Raw genomic sequence first — 20,405 nt, forward strand, 5'->3', positions numbered from 1 at the left:
AAAGTCTCTGCATCTCATTCTGTAATTCCTCTTTTCCCTTTCAGAGAAGGTGAATATGTTTAGTGCTATCTCAGCTTAATCTGCTTCTGGACCTAAATCCATATTCCCACTTAGGTAGCTTTCTAGTTCTGTTTGTTTAAAAATGCAAATAATTTCAATATTATGTGGATGCAGAAATCATATTAGCAATAAATAAGATCAGTAGAGAATACTACAGCAAGGGTTCTCCTTTGCCCAATTTTTCATTGCCACTATGTTCAAATTACAGCAGAAATCTACATGTTTCCTGAGTGTTTGATGTTGGGTAATTGCTTATTGCAATATTTTGCCAGTTCAGTAATGAGATTGCAATGCCTCTATTTGGCAGTGCAGGATTTGGAAATGCAGAGATTTGTGGCCCCCTTTCTGTGTGATACATAAACCAGCTATCTTTATGTGCCAGTCTATTTGAGGTGGTCATCCATTACCTGTTGATGGCCACAGTACCTTCATATGACTGGGAGATTATCTCAGAGCTCTGCCCATTTTGTTGCATCTGTGAATCTTTTGTGACAGCTTAGACATCTGTGCTTGAGTACCTATATTGGCTAAATGACACTGTCAAATAAGTAACTATAACACTGCTTCTCTTGCCTCCTAATTTGAAATTCTAAAATTATCTATGACAATGAAAATGCATTGTTCTGCAAACTGTGCATCTGATTCAAATGATTCCTTGCCTTGAGATACCATAAGAAGTTGGAATTGTCTTTCCTTTTCCATCACTGTGCCAAGGGAATACAACCTTCTCACTGACTGTAGTAATACAGAAGCAAATAACACCCTCCATTTTGTGATCAGAAATCTGCTTAGGCTTTGTGAGGTAACATCTGCTATTTTAATTGCTGCCTCTAAATGCTATAATGCCTGCAAAGAGTTCCTTAATTTTTATTGTCCCATTACTTGCCACTTTATGCAATACAGCAAATTTTCTTGAAGAGTGTGTATCATAATGTAAGTGTGGGAGGAGGGGGTTTGTTCCCATAAAATGGAAGAATTCATAATTTCCTAAAACATTATGCATCTTATTAGACCATAGCAAATAATGCAAATCTCTTCTGATCAATATAGTCTGCTGAGGAAATGCTCTCCAAATAAATGTTCCTGTTTCTTCAGGGCCTTAAAGCAGATGTTACAGTTCTTTATTTAAAATTTGCAGGAGTCAAAGATTTGAATGTAGTCATGATCAAATATGCCTTAACAAAATGTGAGAATGGATTTCTCACACTCTCTCTCCCTCTGTCTATCTGTCTTTACTTACTTAATTTCCTCTGCACAATAGTAAATATAGCTTCAAAGTTCCAGGATAAAAAATGATATTTCTTTCATGACTCTTAATTCACAACTGTACAGTAAACTCAGATTTTTTTTTAGTGGAACCAAAGAAGGGTCATTTGGATGGTTTTCGTCACTTTACCTTGCTCTTTTTAAATGTAAGAAATGTCTTTTTTTTCCATTTTAAATCATGTATCTCTCAAGCATTTTCCTTTGTTAAAAAATTCAGGGTTACCTTACTATTATCTTGCTATACCCAATGCTGGCACCAGTTCTTTATTGCTATTGTTTACTCAAGGACAGCCCCAAACATTTTCCACCGCCTAGAGCTGGAATACGGGAAGTGAAAATATTAACGCTACTTTACAAAGGATTGTTTGGATTTCATCTGCTATAATGTGGTCAATTGTGACTAGATCTATTAGAATTAGAATTGAATGAGTGCACAGAAAAGCTGATCTCTGTAAGAAGAGAGTAGAAAGGTTGGCTTAGTTGGCCTATGAAACAAAGACTAAAAGAGGGTATGCTCTCTGTTTATAAATACTTACAGAATGTGAATAAATGCATCATTGTCAAGAGCCAAAGGACAAGGTTGACACAAGAACAAATGAGTTCAATTTGTGCATGAGTAAACTGAGGTCAAAAGCTGTTAAAAGGTTTTTAATTACCAGAGGCACCAGAGTCTGGAAAAACTCCTTCTTGATGAAAGAATAAAAAAAATCTCCAGACTCTTTTAAAGACCGATTTATAGGAAAAGGTCCAGCAGGTTTGCCTACATAGCACAAGAGAGGATTGGGGACCTACAAGGTTGTATTCTTTTTGATGAAGACTTTTTCCTAGGAGAGGGCTTGTCCGTTGCCCATGTATTCATCTTGTTCATCGTGTTTTAAGCCCAATGCACTCCACCGTGAGTAGGAGTGTAGGGCATAATCGTGTTTCAAGCTTGAGCAGTTAGATCAGGTCCTATAATCACAGCTCAGTTCCAGGAGCTCATTTATATTCAACATTTTCATAGGGATAATGATTGATAATAGCATTAGAGCTTCACTTGAACCCTTACATTTTCCACTGGGTTGGTGGGTCTGTGTGAAATGACACCCTCTTTGGAAGAGGTGGGCAACCAACTTGCCAGCTCCTGGCATCAGTGAGAGCTAATGCAGAGATGGAGAGAACCCTGCTTTATCCAAAATCTTGGATTTTTTTTTTCCTCTGTGAAAGCTAAAAATTAGTTTCTCCTTGTCCTGTCAGGTTTTATTCATCCTTTTCTGCAAAGCTTAAAAAAACATAAGGGAGATACATAGGAGCAAGTGATGACGCAGTTCAAAATCTGCTTTTCCTTTTCTTGGGGTTTCATCCAGCCATGCCTTTACCTTGGCTTCTCTTTAGAAAGTGCTGAGAAGTTTGGGAAGGGTGCAAATGTTCTCTGGTGTGGGCAGTGGCAGCCTAGAGGCCTTAAGCCACCTTTTCCTCCTCTGCTGACTTTTGGAGAAGGAAGAAACACTCCCCTCTGTGTCAGGATTTTCTGTGATGAAGTCCTGGCATGCACTGGAAAATAGTGCTTGTCCACTTTATTACTGGAACTATCTTCTTGGCCCAAAGTTAAGATGTTTTCAAAAGAAAAGTTATTTTTCCTTTGTTTGGTGCTTAATACAGGAGCATGTAAATAAATTCTTCCCCTCCATGTGTCTCACTGCTGGTACAATTGCTCTGTGGTAAATAGTAAGTCTCTGCCTGGGCTGCTTATCTTAACATAATGGGACAAATATTAGATGTCCAGTATGTGGCCTTGATTCCCACTGAAGCCTTGCCTTATATGTCAAGATGATCCTCTGCAATTCTTGTTTCCTAATTAATCTGTAAAGAGTTGTTAATTTAGATCCACATTTTTTTCCTTATTTATTTGCCTATTTATATGAAATGTACATCTAATTTTATCCTTGTTCCACTTGTGGCAGGATAGTCTCCCCTTAATTCCAAGTTCAGACCAGCAAAAGAAAGGCTTGGAACTATAAATTGAATTTTTGATGTAAAAAAGAAAAAAAAGAAAATAAACAAAAAAAACACACCAAAAAAAAAAAAAAAAAAAAAAAAAACCAAAAAAAAAAAAACACCTCACATAACCTAGCCTAAACTTGTTCAGGTGCCAGCTCAGTTCAACTTGGCCAACTTTCTAATTTTTTTGACATTCACTGCTTGTATAACATTTCATCTGCCGCCCTTATACCATTACACTGTATCCTCCTTTGACGTGCAAATGAAAATTGTTTCCTCTCATACAATAGTTACTTTATATAGTTTTCTTAAGTCAGATCCAAAATTCAAGAATGAGAGATGATATTGGAGAGTCATTATATAAAAGGCTTGTCACTCAGTCAATGCCAAGTATTTAAAAAATGACAAAAAAATACATAGCAAATTACTAACATTGAATTTGAGGTTGCGTGACATTGCTGTGTTGTCAATCTAAAATCTGGATTTATGGTATAATCAGCATTTAAAATAATAGCTGACACTAATCTATAGGTGTATGTACCTCCTTGGCCACCACACAAAAATGGCTTTGGTGATTCAATTCTGTTATTATTTCCCAGGTGATGTATAAAGACATGACGTAGTAACCTAGAGGTTCAAATGAGAACATTCTCTTTAAAATGCATCAAAAAGTGCTGAATACAGAAAACATAAATACACTTTTATGCCAGGAAAGATAAATGCTTGAGGATTTGAAAGTCAAAATCTCTTTTAAAGTAGTATTTGGCAATATAATGTGGCCATGCAAAAGTCTGTTTTTACATTAGAGTGAGTCCAATAATCTTGGTGTTACAGTTTGGGCAGGCTGTGTAATGAAACCAGGCAAACTTTTTAAAATCCTCTGAGAAAGTATATAATTTAAAATCAAGATAAAAAATTTCTTGAGCTCTCCTTTATGGCTATATTGAAAGTATTATAAAAAATATCTGTATTTTGCTAAAACAGCATTATATATATATTTTTACCTCACAGCTAGTGAAATGATACAGGCTAAATGAAAAGACAGCATCTTAAGCTAAGCCATTATCTGTGGTACATTAAGAAATAATCAACCAGAAATGCAAGATAGTACACTGAACACAGCTGATGCTACGTTATTTCTCCTTGCAGAAAAAAAAAAAAAAACACCTGTATTTCATAAAGAACATTTATAACAGATGAATTCAGAAACTATGATAATCTATGAAGGCCAATAAAATACTTCTGCTGTAGTCAAGAGAGTAGAAGTTATAATTTACATCTCACATATATGTCTTTCAAAATTTAAGAGAAATAAACAGATACCAGTACATCCAAAGTAGTTTCTTCAAAATGATGAAAGGATATTATACTGGAACAGCAAAAAAAAGCCAAAATAACTGGGGTGGTTATTGTAACATTTAAAGTGCTGCTTTTTCAAAAAGCTTGACTTCATTTCCACAAGAAAGATTCCATAATTTTAGATCAAGTCTCTCTTGGTGTCTCTTAAATTCTTCAATATGGCTATAGATCAGGAAGCTAAGGCAAAAAAAAAAAGATGATGGCATTACATTACAGGCATTAACAATGCAGATGTGCTGTATCCTTTGAAAAATGACAAAGCTATAAATACACAAATGAGAATCAAAAATATTCAATAAACTGTGGCTGTATGCAAGGGAATATTAAGTGCAGGCTGCCAGTAAGAGCCTCTTGATCCACCTCCCTTCCTGGGGGCATATCCACAGTTTTACATGTCTGGAAAGTTTGGGGCATCAGCCTCCATAATTAAGACAGATTGTGGACAGACAGTTCAGCATGATGAGAAAGAGATCCTGCTTAAAAATTTTATATTTTTTCTACTATTTTACAAGAAAATACAGACACGGAATTATTTTGAAAGCTACCAGCTATTTGAATCACCAGGAAAAAAAAATATGTTTAACTAAAGTTCAAGTTCTTATGTGAAGGTTGGAGTCAGTTGCTGTTTCTTGGGAGCCCATGTTCCTCTTATTCAACTTCCCTCAGGGAACCATAATTCAACAGTGTAAAACACCATGTTCCCAACCTGCAGGAATTTATGCTATGTTAAAAAATGCTTTTCTAGTTTCCCTAACCTTTCTTAAAGTTAATACTTCCAGCTTAATATTGGTGGTTTTACTTAGTTATTTTTTCTTTTAAGTATTTGTCTGTAGAGTTAAGTCTTCAGCTGTAAGCCTTAATAGGTACCCTATGGAATAAAAATGTGTTTTTAAATTAGGTCTTGCTATAAACAATCACATTTACACCTAGCATGCTCTTATACATTTTCTTTGCCCTTTTGGTAAATAATTTCTAACTAGCACATTGTTTATAGGTTCTTGATATTCTGAATCTAGGAAATGAGCACTTAAAACCTGAAATGTTGTCTCTACCTTCACTGCTCCTAAGCAGTGCTGCATTCAGAAATACATCATGGTATGCCTTCCTACTGATTTATACATTATCTGCCAAGGATGCTGTGAAACAGTTTTAAATAAAGATCAGAAGAGGTAAAAGGAGAGGCAGAGAAAACCCCAAATGAAACAGCTATTAAATACAAATATTTGGTGAGGTTTGAGCACAGTACACTTTGAACTTTTGCAGTTAAGGGTAGTATTTTAACACCACCTGTTATTTTAATGAGCATGCACATATTGGTTTTGAGTCTGCATTGGAGTTTGACAATAGCTGTGTGTCAATCAGAGACCTCTTGGTCCACTCAATTTATTTTTTGTTTATAATTTGGTGGTCACCTTTCTGAATTTTGACTCTCATACCTATCCTCTCCCTTGCCTTATCTTTCAGGAAATAAATGACGTGGATGTGCAGGAGCTGGTGAGAAGGTCAATTGGAAGGTTAACAATTATCCGACAGACATTTCCAGTCCCCCAAAACATAAGCCAGCGCTGTTTCCGTGGCAACCACAGAATATCTTCATCACTGTGTGATCCGAAGGACCCTTTCTCCCAAAGCATGGAGGTAGCTCTACATACCAGTCTATCCCCACCTGGGAATTGTCTTTCTAGATAACTTCTAAGTTTTCCCCCAGGGGCTTACTGTAACTTAGAGTTATTTTTCATGTCCTCTCCGACACATGGTTTAATGGCTCATGGCATGACAAGGAAATACCTGGAGCTGGGGAGGGAGTGAATGTGTCTGATGAAGAACAACAACTTGCCTGCTCCACAGCAATAGAGATAAAAAAGCAACCTGGTCTCCAGGTAGTAGGGTAGTCATTTTGTTGCCCTGATAAATTTTTTGTCATCTCACCCAAAAGAATTTCCTCCCTGTAGTCAATGCCTCCTGAGCTGCTGTGCTTCCCTGAGCCTCAAATATGTTGTCAATAACAAAGTCTTCCTGGGAGTACCCACATCATCTCTTTCAAGTGCCTTGGTGTATACATCTAAATCTATATGAAAGTTCCAAGGAGGCCTTATTTTCAGTGTTGTTAATCACAAACTACAATTAAACTATAATAGGTTCCTACCACAGAAATTCAGCAGCAGGATCCCTGTCCTCCTGACTTCACATAGGTTTTCCAAGGACAAGTCCTCTGTGTCTCTCATTAAGCTTCATCATGACAAAACTTAGGCAAATCAGGAGTGTGAAATTGGCTTAATATGTTGATTTTACTTTTGTTTTGTTTTTTTTTTTTTTTCCTGTGAACATTTCTGCAGTTGTAGAAAGATGGCTACATAATATTATTTTTAGCAGTGGAGGGAGCAGTGGAGCTTATCTGACCCAGCAGCTAAAAGCAGCCACGTCATGATTCTGAAAGAATGAGAGAAAACAATGGGAGGAAAATAGGGTGGTCTTCAAGATTGTCTTTTTAAAAGGAAAATATGTAAGGGACAAAGTGTGGACAGTCTTGTCCTGTTTCAGATTAGTTGTAAGAGCCTTTTTGTCACTAATTTTAGTTCACAAAACAGCCAGCCAGCAATTACTGATGGCATGAAAAACTGGCTGTAGCAGAAAACACAGTGATCCTATCAGAGTTCTCAAAGCAAGCAGGGCTGTGTGACACCCATTGATGCATAGGATATATCTACAGACTCTTTAAGAAGTGCAAAAATCCCATTCTGTCATGGCAGCATGGTCCTGGGCGAACTTTGGCAGTCTAGGGACAGTGTGTTCAAGCTGAGAGCATGATCACATGCAGGAGTCAGAGAGTGCAAAGAGCAGTTCTCATGAACAAAGTTCCTGACTACAGCAAGACAGAAAACAAGAGTCACCTGTCAATGGGATGCTTTACATTTTGATTTGTCTTTCTCTTCAACTTCACTTTTATTTTCACTTCAGCAGTTGCGTGAATCCAGGAAAGTTCTAGAATTCAAAGTTTAGTCTCGACAAATTGGCAAATTCCATTTAATTTGTTAGATTGGATCTTATACCTTAACCCGTGTGTTGTGATCTACCTATAGCTTGGAGAGCTACAATGTTCCTACTGGAAGTTTTCCTGGTATTTTGGTTCAAAGGAATGATGGAAGCTGGACTGGTAATTGTTCTGTGCAGCTGAGTTGCTTTTTTCATGCTTTCCCTGAAATGGCTGTACTTCATTATTTTAGCGGGGTGAGACAGCATTATAAACTGAAAGGAAGGAAAACTCTGACACAATTTCCCCTGTGCCTTCGTATGATGCACAGTCCTTTGAGTAGCTGTGGGGTTTGTTTGCTGCTTCTTTGTTCTACCCAACAATATTATAAATTAGTTTCTAATCCAGTGGGGAGCTGGAACAGTTTATAAATTGAAATTACTAAAGCTTTTTTTTTTAATGACATCAAAGTGTGACTAATCAGAAACATTCTCTGGAAATTATAAGGATGAATTTCTTGATTTATTTTTTTCTGAGTTACTCCCCCTAAAGTCTGTGTGAATAATTAATTTTTTTTCAGCATCTTTATTAAAACACTGAAAAATATTCTGGTGCAGATGTGTCTCCCTGTGTCTTTGGAACTGTCCTAATTGAAACAAATTCTATAAATTTGTATCATTTTGAAGGCAGAAAGTTAAGAACTGAATTCACAGAGAAATTTAGTACTGTAACCCATTTGTCTAAAAACTATGTGCAATATTATAGGTTTACATAAAATAAACGTTGATAATCCAGATCATTCATCCTTAATCTGATGCTAAGTACCTTTCTTCCACACTCTGGATAAAATAATCACATCTGAATTTTAAATTGCATTAATAGAAGGTTATGCAGTTAAATACTTCTTGGTAATGCAAGTGTCCAGCCCTTAGCCTAACAGACTTAGAATAAATAAAGGATTAATAATGGACACCAGGCAGTGCATTAAATGCCCCAGTAAATTTATGTGGGAAATTAATAAAGGTGTAAAGTGACTTTAAATTACAACCCCCTTCTGTTCATCAGGACAGATATTAATGAAGCATACTTCTGGTAGTGACAGGGAAGGGTGATTTTTGAGAAACAGGAATTAATTATAGGGTCTTTATCATTGCATTATCAGTGATTGATTGCAGTAAATGTTAAACTCAACAATTAGTGAAGGACTAACAATGCTTAATAACTGCTGAACTCTGTCCTCCTGAGCCCTGTTAATACTTGATGAAGGCCCAGCTATATTACTCTTAAATTAGTGAGTGCATCCTTTCTCATGAACTGTGACAATTGTCTTCTATTCCCATGGTAGTAGGTTTCAGAAGTTACCTTGAAAGCAATGTCATTTTGTTGGGAAATGATGACTTGGCATCCACAGCCCTTCATGTACCAACGTAGTCTCATTAGTGACCTTATTCCCTCTGCTCTCCAGAGGTGGTGGTTTTTTTTGGGTTTTTTTTTATTTGTTTTTTTTTTTTTCCCCTTTGGCAAAGACTTGTGTAGAAAAAAGCTTGCCTCACAGTCCAGTGATAATTCCTCCCCTCCGTGCTCCAACAAATGTCCCTCTAGTGCTGGCTTCATTGGGGAAACACAAGTTTAGCTGAAATGCTTTGAATTCTTTGTAGGTTTACAATATGAAGGCAAATCATCCCAGTTGTTTTTAAAATGCTTGATTAACCTGGGCCCAGATCCTCAATCCATGCTTTTAATCCTGTCATGCACAGTGATGCCTGGCTTGTGCATCTGAAGAAAGTAGATTTTGTTCCTGGGTGAATACCAAAATAGAAATGTTCACAGCCATTAGAGGAACTCAAGTAAGAATAAGGAAGCACCTTTTTTAGAAGTAGGACGCAGTGAAGGATCATTTAAAGAAAAAGGGCACTAAGGATCAGAGGCTCTTTACATCTGTGCTACTAACAGAGCAGTTTGTGGATGACACAAGCAAAGCCAGCATAAAGATGGGATTTAAAAAAGGAAATAAAAACATAAAAAGATGTTATGTGGAAAGGACTAATTAGGCAGAAAGAGAGGTTTTGGGGTTTTTTTTAAACTTTTTTCCCCCCTTTTTAAGGTGATGTGTGAATTTGCCAGTCAGTATCTCAGATCTTCACCATTATTGTGCTTCCTTCCCATATACCCTTTCCCAATAGCTGCAGGGCTTTCCCAGTCTTTGCATATATTTAAAAAGCACAATAGGGCCACTATTTCCCATACTTTCCTTTTGTAAGCGTCTTTCTTCTTTTCGAACTTTAAGCACACCATCTATAACTGTGTAAAAGACCATTACAGAGAGCAGCCAACATATTCCAGAAATCTGAGGAAATGTCTTTTGGCTTGTCAGTGATTGATGGAGAAAAAATCCCAGCAACCTTGCCTCAAATTGCCGCTGGCTAATTTGTTGTCAGGCTCTAGGAATGTTCTACAGAGCCCTGGTCATGCACCTGAGGAAACTGTGTTTCCCTCAGTAACTTTAGATGACCAATAGGTTATCTAAAAATAATATTCCCAGAAGTCCTTTTCATTTCTGAACATAATTTTTCTTCATGAGAACCTCTGTTCAGGACAGCTGAGGTTTCTTTTTATGATACTGTCAGTAACTTAAATGTTCCTGTCATCTGAGGACAGAAAAGACTGATGTAAAACTATATTGTAAATTACTTGTTTCAGAAGTGTTCATGAATCCTGAGCTTCTGTTCTTTTACTTTTAATTGTATCTGTCACATCTGACTTTGCACTGTGTGCATTTATGGCACGTACATAGAACTAAAACATGGTTAAGTGGAAGGGGCACACAAGTGATTGCTCTTCTTGAATTCCAGTGTTCTGTTTTTGATCCCAAACTAGAACTTCCTCACACTCTATGCAACTGTGCTCACAGTGAAACATACACACATCCACTCTGTAAGAGTTTGTCCTGCAAGGAATTAGCAGCCAATGTCAAACACTCTGACAGAAAACACTATAAATTGCAGAATCAGCATGCAATTACACACTGACAAGAATTTCATTGAGTCTTATTTCATGCCACAAAGTGTCAACTAGAATTGACTGCACGAATCAGGAGCAAAATAACGCAACAAAATCTGTTCTAAATTTTCTGAGTTTCTGCTTTTCAAAAGAACAAAACAGCCTTAAAGATAATTTGATGGTGTCCAAATATCTGGTGACTGAAAAATTGAGTCTCACAAGGAGCTGTTTGAAAATAAAAGGAAGTCTGTTTATGGTCATAAGTAGAGCTGTAAATCTGGCAAGTGGAGCTGTGCCAGTGGTTGGGCTGCCTGTACTTCTCATATGTGTGTAGTTTGTTTAGTGTTTATCACTTTTAGTGATACAGCCCCCAGCTGCAGATTTTACCAAAGCCCAAATGTGTGACATTTTGCCTTTCACAGATTCTTCTTAAAACCAAATAAAGTACTTAATTACCAGAGGATTATGGGTGAGGCAAAACAAATTATAAATTCTGTCTGCTAGGAGGAGACTACAAATAGTTATGCTAATGCTTCCCTTTTGATCTCTTCACAGATTTCAAACCTGTATATATACGACACTGTCCTCCTGCTGGCAAATGCCTTTCATAAGAAGCTGGAAGACAGGAAATGGCACAGCATGGCCAGCCTCACCTGCATCAGGAAGAACTCTAAACCCTGGCAAGGAGGGCGATCAATGTTGGAAACCATCAAGAAGGTACTTTTTCCATGTATTTCCTCATCTTTGATTTCTAAAATACTGACATTAGGCAGTATATCCTCCTGAGGTGCATATTACTCTTATCAGTAGAGTTTTTATGTATTCACAGTTCCTGAATGGAAGTAGTCATTATTTGGCTTGGTTGTTGGTTGGTTGGGTTTTTTCCATGTCATAATAATCATATTGAAATAAAACAAATAAGTTTGTTTACCAAAACTACTGAAACAGTTGGATGTTCAAGGAAGAATAAGTGTCAAAGGTGAGCAAGTGTCACTGTTAAAGAAGTTTCACAGGTTAGAAAGCAAAGCAAATAAATTTACTATTTTGTTTGTAAAAGAAAAAATTGCAGTATTGCACTTGGGTAATGTTCTGCAGAATTTGCCATTGCACTGCCTTTGATGATAATAAAGTGAAATCATAGAAATGAGAGTAAGGAAACCCCTAAATTTTCTAGGCTATATTCTGCCACCCAAAACCATCCCTGTAACTGTAGGTACACAGTTTGTGGTAATTGGGGTGGGGCTGTGGCCAGCCTCATCCCCAATGGGCTAAAGCTGTGAAAAGCAGGTGAGCAGCATTGACAGCAATGAGCCATGGAGTGCCCAGGTACACTGACCATCACCAAAGGGAACAGAGGGCACACAGGTGCCATGCATGGACATGAGGGGTATAAAAGGTTGGGCTGAAGCACAATAAAGGGCAGACACTTGAAGCCTTCTGAAGTGGTGTGGTGTTACTCTGTATGGGTTAATCTTGAAGCTTTCTGAAATTGTGTGGTGTTACTCTGTGTATTGTGGCCATCTCAACTGCAACATAATGGTGACCTGGATGTGATTTGGGATTGGGCTGTGGGGCGAGGTACAGCCAGAGACAGGAACCCAGCGTAGCATTGAGAGCAGCAAGAAGACACCACCTAGTCCAGACCTGACTGATTTTGACACCTGGGGTACAAGTAAGCTGCTAGGAACATAATGGGAAATAAGTGTTCTGTCTACATAGAAAGCTTTGTTGAAAAGAAAAGGCATTAAGACTACTAACTACACCCTTCATAGTGTTTTACTATGGGCAAAGTCACAAGATTTTGAGACAGATGCAAGTACTGCTTTTACTGTTAGAACATAGAAAGTAGTTGGAGAAAGACTATAAGACACAGTATCAAAAGGAGACAAGGCAGCTGCAGATTTGGCTACCACCTAGAGATTGCTCTGTGAGACATTAAAAGAATAGAAAACAGAGCAGGAAAAGAGAGGCTTACAGTGACCAACTAACACAACAAAAACTATAAAAAGAACAAGACAAGTTATTAAAGCAACAGTGGGAGCTGGGGAGAGAGTAGCTCTATTTTTCAGTATAGTGTGTTTGTTTGGTAGTGAAACGTGTATATTGTGTTTGTAAATTACAAGTATTAATCTCTGATTAGACATAAGTGTAAAAGTTTATATTTCATAAGCATAAGTGCACTCAACAGATACTAGAGTTCAGTGGGTGCCTACTCTTTGCATTCAGCCTATGTTAGATAACACCCCTCAGAGCAACAGCTCTTATTCTTGTGTGTTACCTTATAAAGTTGTACAACTACATGTAATATAAGTTTAGGGAATGAATTAAGGTCAATACACATGTCAGTATACATTCCAGAGTTAGTGGAGCCTACATAAGAGATAGCACATTTGCTATTTCTTCACAAGGGCCCTATAGAGAAATGGTAAATATGGCATTTACTTAAAAGGAAAAAAAGGGGAATTGTGGCCATGCAGTTTGTGGTAATTGGGAATGGGGCTGCTATTGAACCTCATCCCCAATGGGCTACACTGTGAAAAGCAGGTGGATAGCATTGAAGGTAATGAGACCTGGAGTGCCCAGGTGTGCTGACAAGTCACAAGCAAGTACAGAGGGCACACAGGTGCAATGCATATAAGATAAAGAGTCTAAAAGGCTGTACTGAAGAGCAATAAAGGGCAGATGCTTGAAGCCTTCTGAAGTGGTATGGTGTTACTTTCTATGGGCTAATGCTTGAAGCCTTCTGAAATTGCGTGGTGTTACTCTGTGTATTGTGGCTGTCTCGACTGTAAAGTGTAACAGTCTTGATACAGATTTATCCAATGTCCCTGCTTCCTTATGATTTCCATTTCCTACCTTGTCCAAATTGCTTTTCCTGTTCTTCAGTCTTTAAAGATAATTTCTCTTAGTTATTTCCTTTCTTCATGATGTGTACAGCCTCCATATACTTACAGACATATATTGCAGCCTTCCAGGTCAATATGAACAGGTTGAGAATTTGCCCTTCCCTGTAAGTTTTTTGCCTCATTTTCTTTATGTTATTGATGTTTTTCATAAAAATGCCTCCTCATTTGTCTGCATACACTTCCTTGTAATACATACTTATATTTAAAGTGCTGGTGTTGTAAACACAGAAGAAAAAAGGACAGTAAAAAGAGAAATTAAAATGGTGTTTTGTTTATTACTTTCACTACAGGACATAAAAATAATTTAAAATATAATGTTGTCTTGAGAAGTTGCTATTCTGCATTAGGTATTTAGCTTTACCAGAAATTATGATGATGCAGGCAAAATGTAAGACTCTTTTGAACATTGCTTATATTTTACCCAGCCCCAGGTTAATCTGCGTTACCTCAGAAATGATAGTTCAAGGATTTCTTTGGTATCTGTTTCCGCTTCCCATTCTAACAGTTTGAACTCATGAGACTGCAAGAATAATCCAGGACACATTTCTTATTCAGGGGCAGGATAGGTCTCTAAGGGACTCCAAACTGAATTGCTCTTAACCTATCAGAGCAATTTCCAATTCACATTTGGCAGTCCCATGTATTTTGACCTATGATTCAGGCAAGCCTGGTTCTCTTCTTGCCTTGGATTTTGTGAATACTGTTGCACGCTTTTCCATTTAAATGGCCAGGAGAATTATGAAAGCATTCAAGAAGGCAGGAGCAAGTGGAAATTCCAAAGTTGTTGTTAGCTTGCTAAAACTGAATCAAATGCCAAAGAAATTCCTGATCTGTGCAGCTAACCGTGCTTCCATCCTGTCACTTTTGAGTTTCTCTGCTATTTCAGTTAGATGGCTTTGATAAGAAACTATTTTATTGGTGGAAATTGAATAATCCAAATACTTCTTACACTGCATTGTGCTGACAGAGATGAATTTCTAGAAGTAACATGCTAAAATTGAAAGTCAAAATTTAATCCAAATGAAATACAGAAATTTTACTCTGTGTGGATGTCAGTAGCATTTCCATCCATAGGCAGAAGAAAGCTAAAGATTGCAGCTGAGAGGTGGAATTGCAAAAAACCCAGGTATTCTGCTTTAGTTTTGTGGCCTACTTTCTCTTTTCTTTCACTAGAGCATTTATGTAGAAGAACCTTGGGATCACAGCTGTGTACTTTTGAAATTACAAATTTGGCACTGATGAATGCCTGATGAGGTATCAGAACAACAATAAAATTCAAAAGTAATGAAGGGAAAAAAGCCCCCACTTAATCTCTCTTCCTGAGAATTCTTCACTTTCCCATCCAGCCTTATTCTTTAAACATCTTTTATCTCCTATTGCCCTGGAGAATCCTCAATTCTCTAAAATCAACTTAAATACTTTTTTTTTTTTTTTTAAGTGTACCAGTTTCCCTTAATTTTGAAAGAAAAGATGAAAGTTACCACGTGTTATTTAAATAGTTTCCAAATTAAAAGTTCCTCATTTTCATTTTAAAATCACCACTGTTGCCAGTAGTGATATATAATGGACTATCATAGTAAGATATTGATGTAATTCAGGGTGAAACTACATTTGCAGATTTCTTAAATGCTCCTGGAAAAAGAAGTTCCATCCTCTGCAACACCTTAATTCACCCTTCATGGTGATCTGTATTGCAGAGCTGAAATCATCGTCTGATCTCTGGTTGTCCTTCCTCTCAGTGTAGCTTCACTAGGAGTCAAATTATACTCAAGTACTCAAGGTTTTGAAGGGAAAAAGAGTTGAGAATTTTTCTGAAAAGATCCAGAAACAGGAGTATCTGGCAGTGTTTTAGCTGCAGAGGGAGACCTTTCTTTGATTTCTGGAGGGGGAAATAAGAAAAGAGGTGGGAAATCTTTATTAAGCTACTCATTGAAGAAGGTAAGAGAAAGGGATGCTGGTGTTGAACCTACAACAGCGATTGTTAAATTTGTTACCCCAAATTTGTTACCCCATTTACAATGGTAAATAAACTGGTTTCTTTTTAGTTACTGAGCTAGTAAAGGACAGTAGGCAATGAGAGGAAATTAGAGTTTCCAACATTTCTTAACATTGTAAAAAAGCTGTCTAAATCATTCCTTATTGTCATTTGTTACTTTTCACTGCTGAGCATTTGACTCATGCATTGCTATTTCTACAAACAGCTACAAAAGCAGTTTTTTCTTTGTGAATTCAGCTGATTGGACAAAGCCTAAAGAAAACATTTTAAGCCCATCACAATTATTTAAATCTAATATCTGTTCCTGCTCATTCTGGAACTGAATAAACAGTTAAATTCATCAGGAAATACAATCCTTCTAATGAATTTGGCCAGGTCCAGCAATTAGTTTAAATTCACTTTTGTAATAGGAGCTATCCCTAAACACATGCTCACTTGTTTATTTCTCAGTAAAGCTATTTCACAGTTGGAGGTATAAGTATCACTACAAAATAATTCTTCTTTGGGAAAAATTAATCTCCCTGAGTAGCCTGGGAATACATGTAAGTAGGATTATAGGGAGGATCAACTCAGCAAGATGGCATCAAATTTCTGCATATGCCTTCTCTCACATATCTCAGGGCTCTTCCCAGTCACGTTTGTTTAGCTCACTAACAGCAAAGTTTTAGAACACAGAGGCTGATCCTTTCTGGAAAATGAGCTGTACCTCTTGCTGTTTCATGAATCATAGGTGGAATTGTCAACTAGTTCTGGTCTCAGAAATGTCAGTGACACTCAGTAGTGACATGCAAAAAAGATGCCAGGTTGTTTTTCAGGTAGTAAATTGGATTGTGCTAGTTGAAAACTCAACAATGTTCTCAGGATCAGACTTTTTCAAGAATAAAATATGAAATATGTATTTACTGATTATAGCATTTTTTCCTGCCTATAGCGGGATATAGCCTATTTTTTATCCTTAATTGCAAAATAGCTAGTACCTGAAGAAAAAAAGAGGAAGTTTGAACAGAAGCTGAGAGCAAGTACAATATTTTATAGCTGATGATTGGCAAGCTGACATTGCCAAGTGAGGTCCTGACTGCTAGGTAAATAGTGCTTTCTTCAGGGACTTACAGTATAGTAGTGCCTGAGCATGTATAAACTGTAGTTTATCTTGCCAGTCTAGATGGGACTCAAGTAGGCTTTAATTATATAGCCAAGCTTTATAACAGCTCTGCAAAGCCCAGAGCAACGATCAGAATCATAAGTAAAACATTTTTGGCCTAGCAACTGGCAGTTCACTCTTCAGTTTTATATGTGTCAGGAAATTGCATGGTTGCAGCTGAACCTCAGAAGAATTTGAGAAGGTAGATAACAAATATGTCTTCATTCTTCCCCAAATAACATTGTTTCTGTGAGTTAAATGGAATGAAACATTTCTTTTACTCTTGCCCGTTATCATGATTAACACTAAAATAATTTGGGAAAATCTCATCAGGAAGTTACTGCATCAGTAGCTGTCATACAGATGGTCATTTCCTCTGTGATCCCCTTCCACTATGCACTAGCAGAGGGATAAAACACATGCCGTAAATCAAGTGTTTCAGACAGATCCACACTGGGAAAACCTAGTCACAAAAATTGGAGCAGCATCTTGAAAATCTTCCAAGGTGATATCCTGCTCCCCTCTGTCAGCCCTAAGAAACACCTAGAGTTGTGTAAGCCTTGTGGAAAGGCTGTGTGGGACAATGAGGATTGCATGGCCTGCAGGTCCAACAGGATCAGAACCAGACAGGGAGGAGAAACCAAGACCTCCAAGAAATTTCCTATAAATTTAGTATTGTTGGTATTATATGGGCAGTTCTTTGCTGTTTTGTCTTTCTGCCTCTTTCCTTCCCCAGCTGGCAGCATTCCCTTTCTAATGGGAGCTCTTATTACACTATGTTCATATCTACATGGTCTAGGAGAGGAAACTCTGATTAAGACACTCTTTAACGAAAAATTTTCAAAGAATTATAGATTGCCACAGTAGATAAATTAGAAATAACATTGTTTTGGTTAAGATTGGAATCCTGACAAATAAAGCTGACAGACTTAGAGTTTGTATCTTGCCCTGACAATTGCAGCCATTTAAAAATCAAGTTAAACAAACTCATGCAAAGTTTTTTGGATAGAGATCAAATTCCAAAACATCTTTGGTAATTCTGTTAACATGTACTGTATGTAAGGGGACATATATTTCCAAAGAATCCTGTGTTTTCTAAAGAGATTGATTGATTGCTTAAAGTATAATTGAGGTTAAATGATTATTTGAATTATTTTTTAATTATATTTACTCAAAGAAGGACAAAGGTTATAAAAATATTTTTTAAAGCTTGTTAATATTTTAAATTGCTATGTCATGTCTCAAAAAAATCATTTGCATTTTATCTTCATGTTCCTTAAAGTATTGGGACTGCTCTCAGTCTGGAAAAGAAAGTCACTTAAATTTTCTAGATTGAAAATCCTGTCTTCTTAATTTCTATTTTCTGCTGTACAAAGCATCTGAGTGAAGAGATGGTAATTTACTTTGTTGAATATGTCCTTTCTTTTATCACTTTGTTCTGGAGTTTTCCCTTCCTTTTTCCATGTCCTGCTTGTGGCTCATTTGAAATCATGGTGCTGTTCAGGTCATCTATAACAGTTTAATTAATTTTTAGACTTTACCTACCCCAGACCCACAGGTTTAATACCCAGTGTGAGGGAAAGTTTTAGGAAGCAGTATAGGAAATAACAAGTATAATATAACCAAATCACTATCTGGTAAGATGTCCAGATGGAGGCTTTGAGCAATCAGCTGGGCATCCCAACTCCTACAGGTCTGTGCCACTTCACAGGCATTTTCCATCTTGTGTTCTGTGAAACTGTGCCTTAGGTATTCAAAAAAATAGATAAGAACCAATGAAAGAACAGGTATATGGAGCAGGTTTCTGCTTCTGGTCCATGAGTAGGATGAAATAAAATTTAAGTTAAAGGTTTATATTTGTGTAACTCGGTTATTTACCGAGTTAAAGGATATCTTCAAGTGATTTTGTGGGTAAACACAAGTTCCCTATCTTTACTCTGAGCTAGCCAGAGGTGTGCTAACCCCAGTCTAAGATCCACAAAGGTCTGGTTATTGCAGGATGGTAATCAAGATAAAAAGTGATCAGAATGTCTTGCTAAGCACATTTGTTGAAAGGGTCTGGTTTGCAATTGCCAGAGTCTTCCTGCAAATGTCTGTTTAGATGTATCCTTAATCAGACTATTGGCTTTTTCCCTTTCTTTTTTTAAGTTTATTTTTGTTCTTGTACAGAATAAGAAAGTAAATACCATAGAAAGAAAATATTATGGAAAATATTTTTTTAAATCATTAAATATGTATATATACAAAGTATTTTATTGATTTTAACTGTAAATGGCATTCATAAAATAATTGTATTATTATAATATTTATATTATTATTTTAATATATAGTTATTTATGTATTATTCCTTGATAGTACTAGTTTCTAGTAGTCTAGTAAATTCTAAAAGTATCATCTCAATTATTAATTTCATTACTTTTGTTAGAATCACAGTAGTGTTTTATAACAGTAGAAGAACATTGTGTTATTTTACAGCAATCTGCAATGGAGATGCAAATTTTGTATTCCTTCCTGGATTTTGTCCAGACTGAAAATGTAAGAATAGAGCTTTTAATATCATGATTCAGCAAGGCTCATGTGCTTAGCTAGGTAGTTTATATTGCAAGTTTTTCCAGTTTAAATAGAAAAGTTCCCGAGTGAAACAGCAATCACAACTGTAAAGTTCTTGCCTTATGTTTTGGGGGAAAACTGTGCATTTCATAGGGTTTTACACCAGAGCCAGTTTGTTTTTTTTTTTTTTTTTGGTACATTCTTAAAATATTTTTTCCAGGTCTGTTTTGGGTTTTTTGTCTTGTTTTGTTTTTGTGGTTTTTTTGTTTGTTTTTTTTTTGTTGTTTTTTTTTGTTGTTTTTTTGTTGTTTTTTTTTTGTTTTTTTTTTTTGTTTTTGTTTTTTTTTTTTTTTTTGGGTTTTTTTTTTTTGAGGGAGAGGCCTAGACATCAACTTTTCCTTCAGTCTGTAAACTGAAGAAATTTTTGAAGGGTAAAGGTTTTCATTATCGGCATTTCACATGGCTCTGTTGATTTTATAGTTCAGGTCATCGTAATTCTCATACAAAGATTAAATGTGTGTCATGTTGAATTATCTCTGGAATAGATTTTGAGTATGGCTGTGGCATGTATAGCCACAACTCTAGAGTTGAAACAACTCTAATTCTTTGTGGGGATCATTCACTCCAGTGTTTCATCTCTAGTATTTTAACCCCTTCCATCAAAACTGTAAAAACATTAAAACAAGCTTAGAGAGATGCTTCATTGTTCCCCATGTCATGTACTCTTAGTAAAGGATAATTGGGAGGAAAAATAAAAATCACTGCATTCAGCTAGACCTTGAATGATTCCCTCCTTCATTTGTGCAGATCATATATGCTGAGCTCAAAAAGCAAGTAACTTCATCTAAACCTCAGCCAGCCCTCACGTGGAAATCTTTAATGGGGGAGAAACATTTGAGGGGAAAAAGATCAACAAACATAGCTAATTTTTGTGCAATTTCTTCTATGTGTTTGTGTTGGCTTTCACTGAACTTCTTTGCAAAAAACCTACTTTTTTCTAAATTTGTTGGAGTTAAAGTGTCAATACATATATGCTGATGGGTCAAAGAACAAAAATTGGAGTGAAAATACACTAAGAGTAAGATTATTGCTTGTATTGCATATGCTCAGCATTGCTGAGTTTAATTCTTTTGTGAAGAACTTCATTATGATGCAGGAATAATTTAAGCTTCAGAA

The 20,405-nt window shown here is 36.6% G+C and overlaps 1 protein-coding gene across 2 annotated transcripts in view; it reads left to right on the forward strand.

Annotated features, from left to right (window-relative positions):
• GRID2 (glutamate ionotropic receptor delta type subunit 2) overlaps window positions 1–20,405 on the forward strand; it is a 671,741-nt gene that overhangs the window by 454,695 nt on the left and 196,641 nt on the right. For both annotated transcript variants that reach the window (XM_053976464.1, XM_053976465.1), the window contains 2 exons: window positions 6,130–6,303; window positions 11,192–11,353. In XM_053976464.1, coding sequence (XP_053832439.1) covers window positions 6,130–6,303; window positions 11,192–11,353 — 336 coding nt within the window. The remainder of the gene's footprint in view (window positions 1–6,129; window positions 6,304–11,191; window positions 11,354–20,405) is intronic.

The sequence above is a fragment of the Vidua macroura genome, chromosome 4 (assembly GCF_024509145.1).
Source record: "Vidua macroura isolate BioBank_ID:100142 chromosome 4, ASM2450914v1, whole genome shotgun sequence".
NCBI lineage: Eukaryota > Metazoa > Chordata > Aves > Passeriformes > Viduidae > Vidua > Vidua macroura.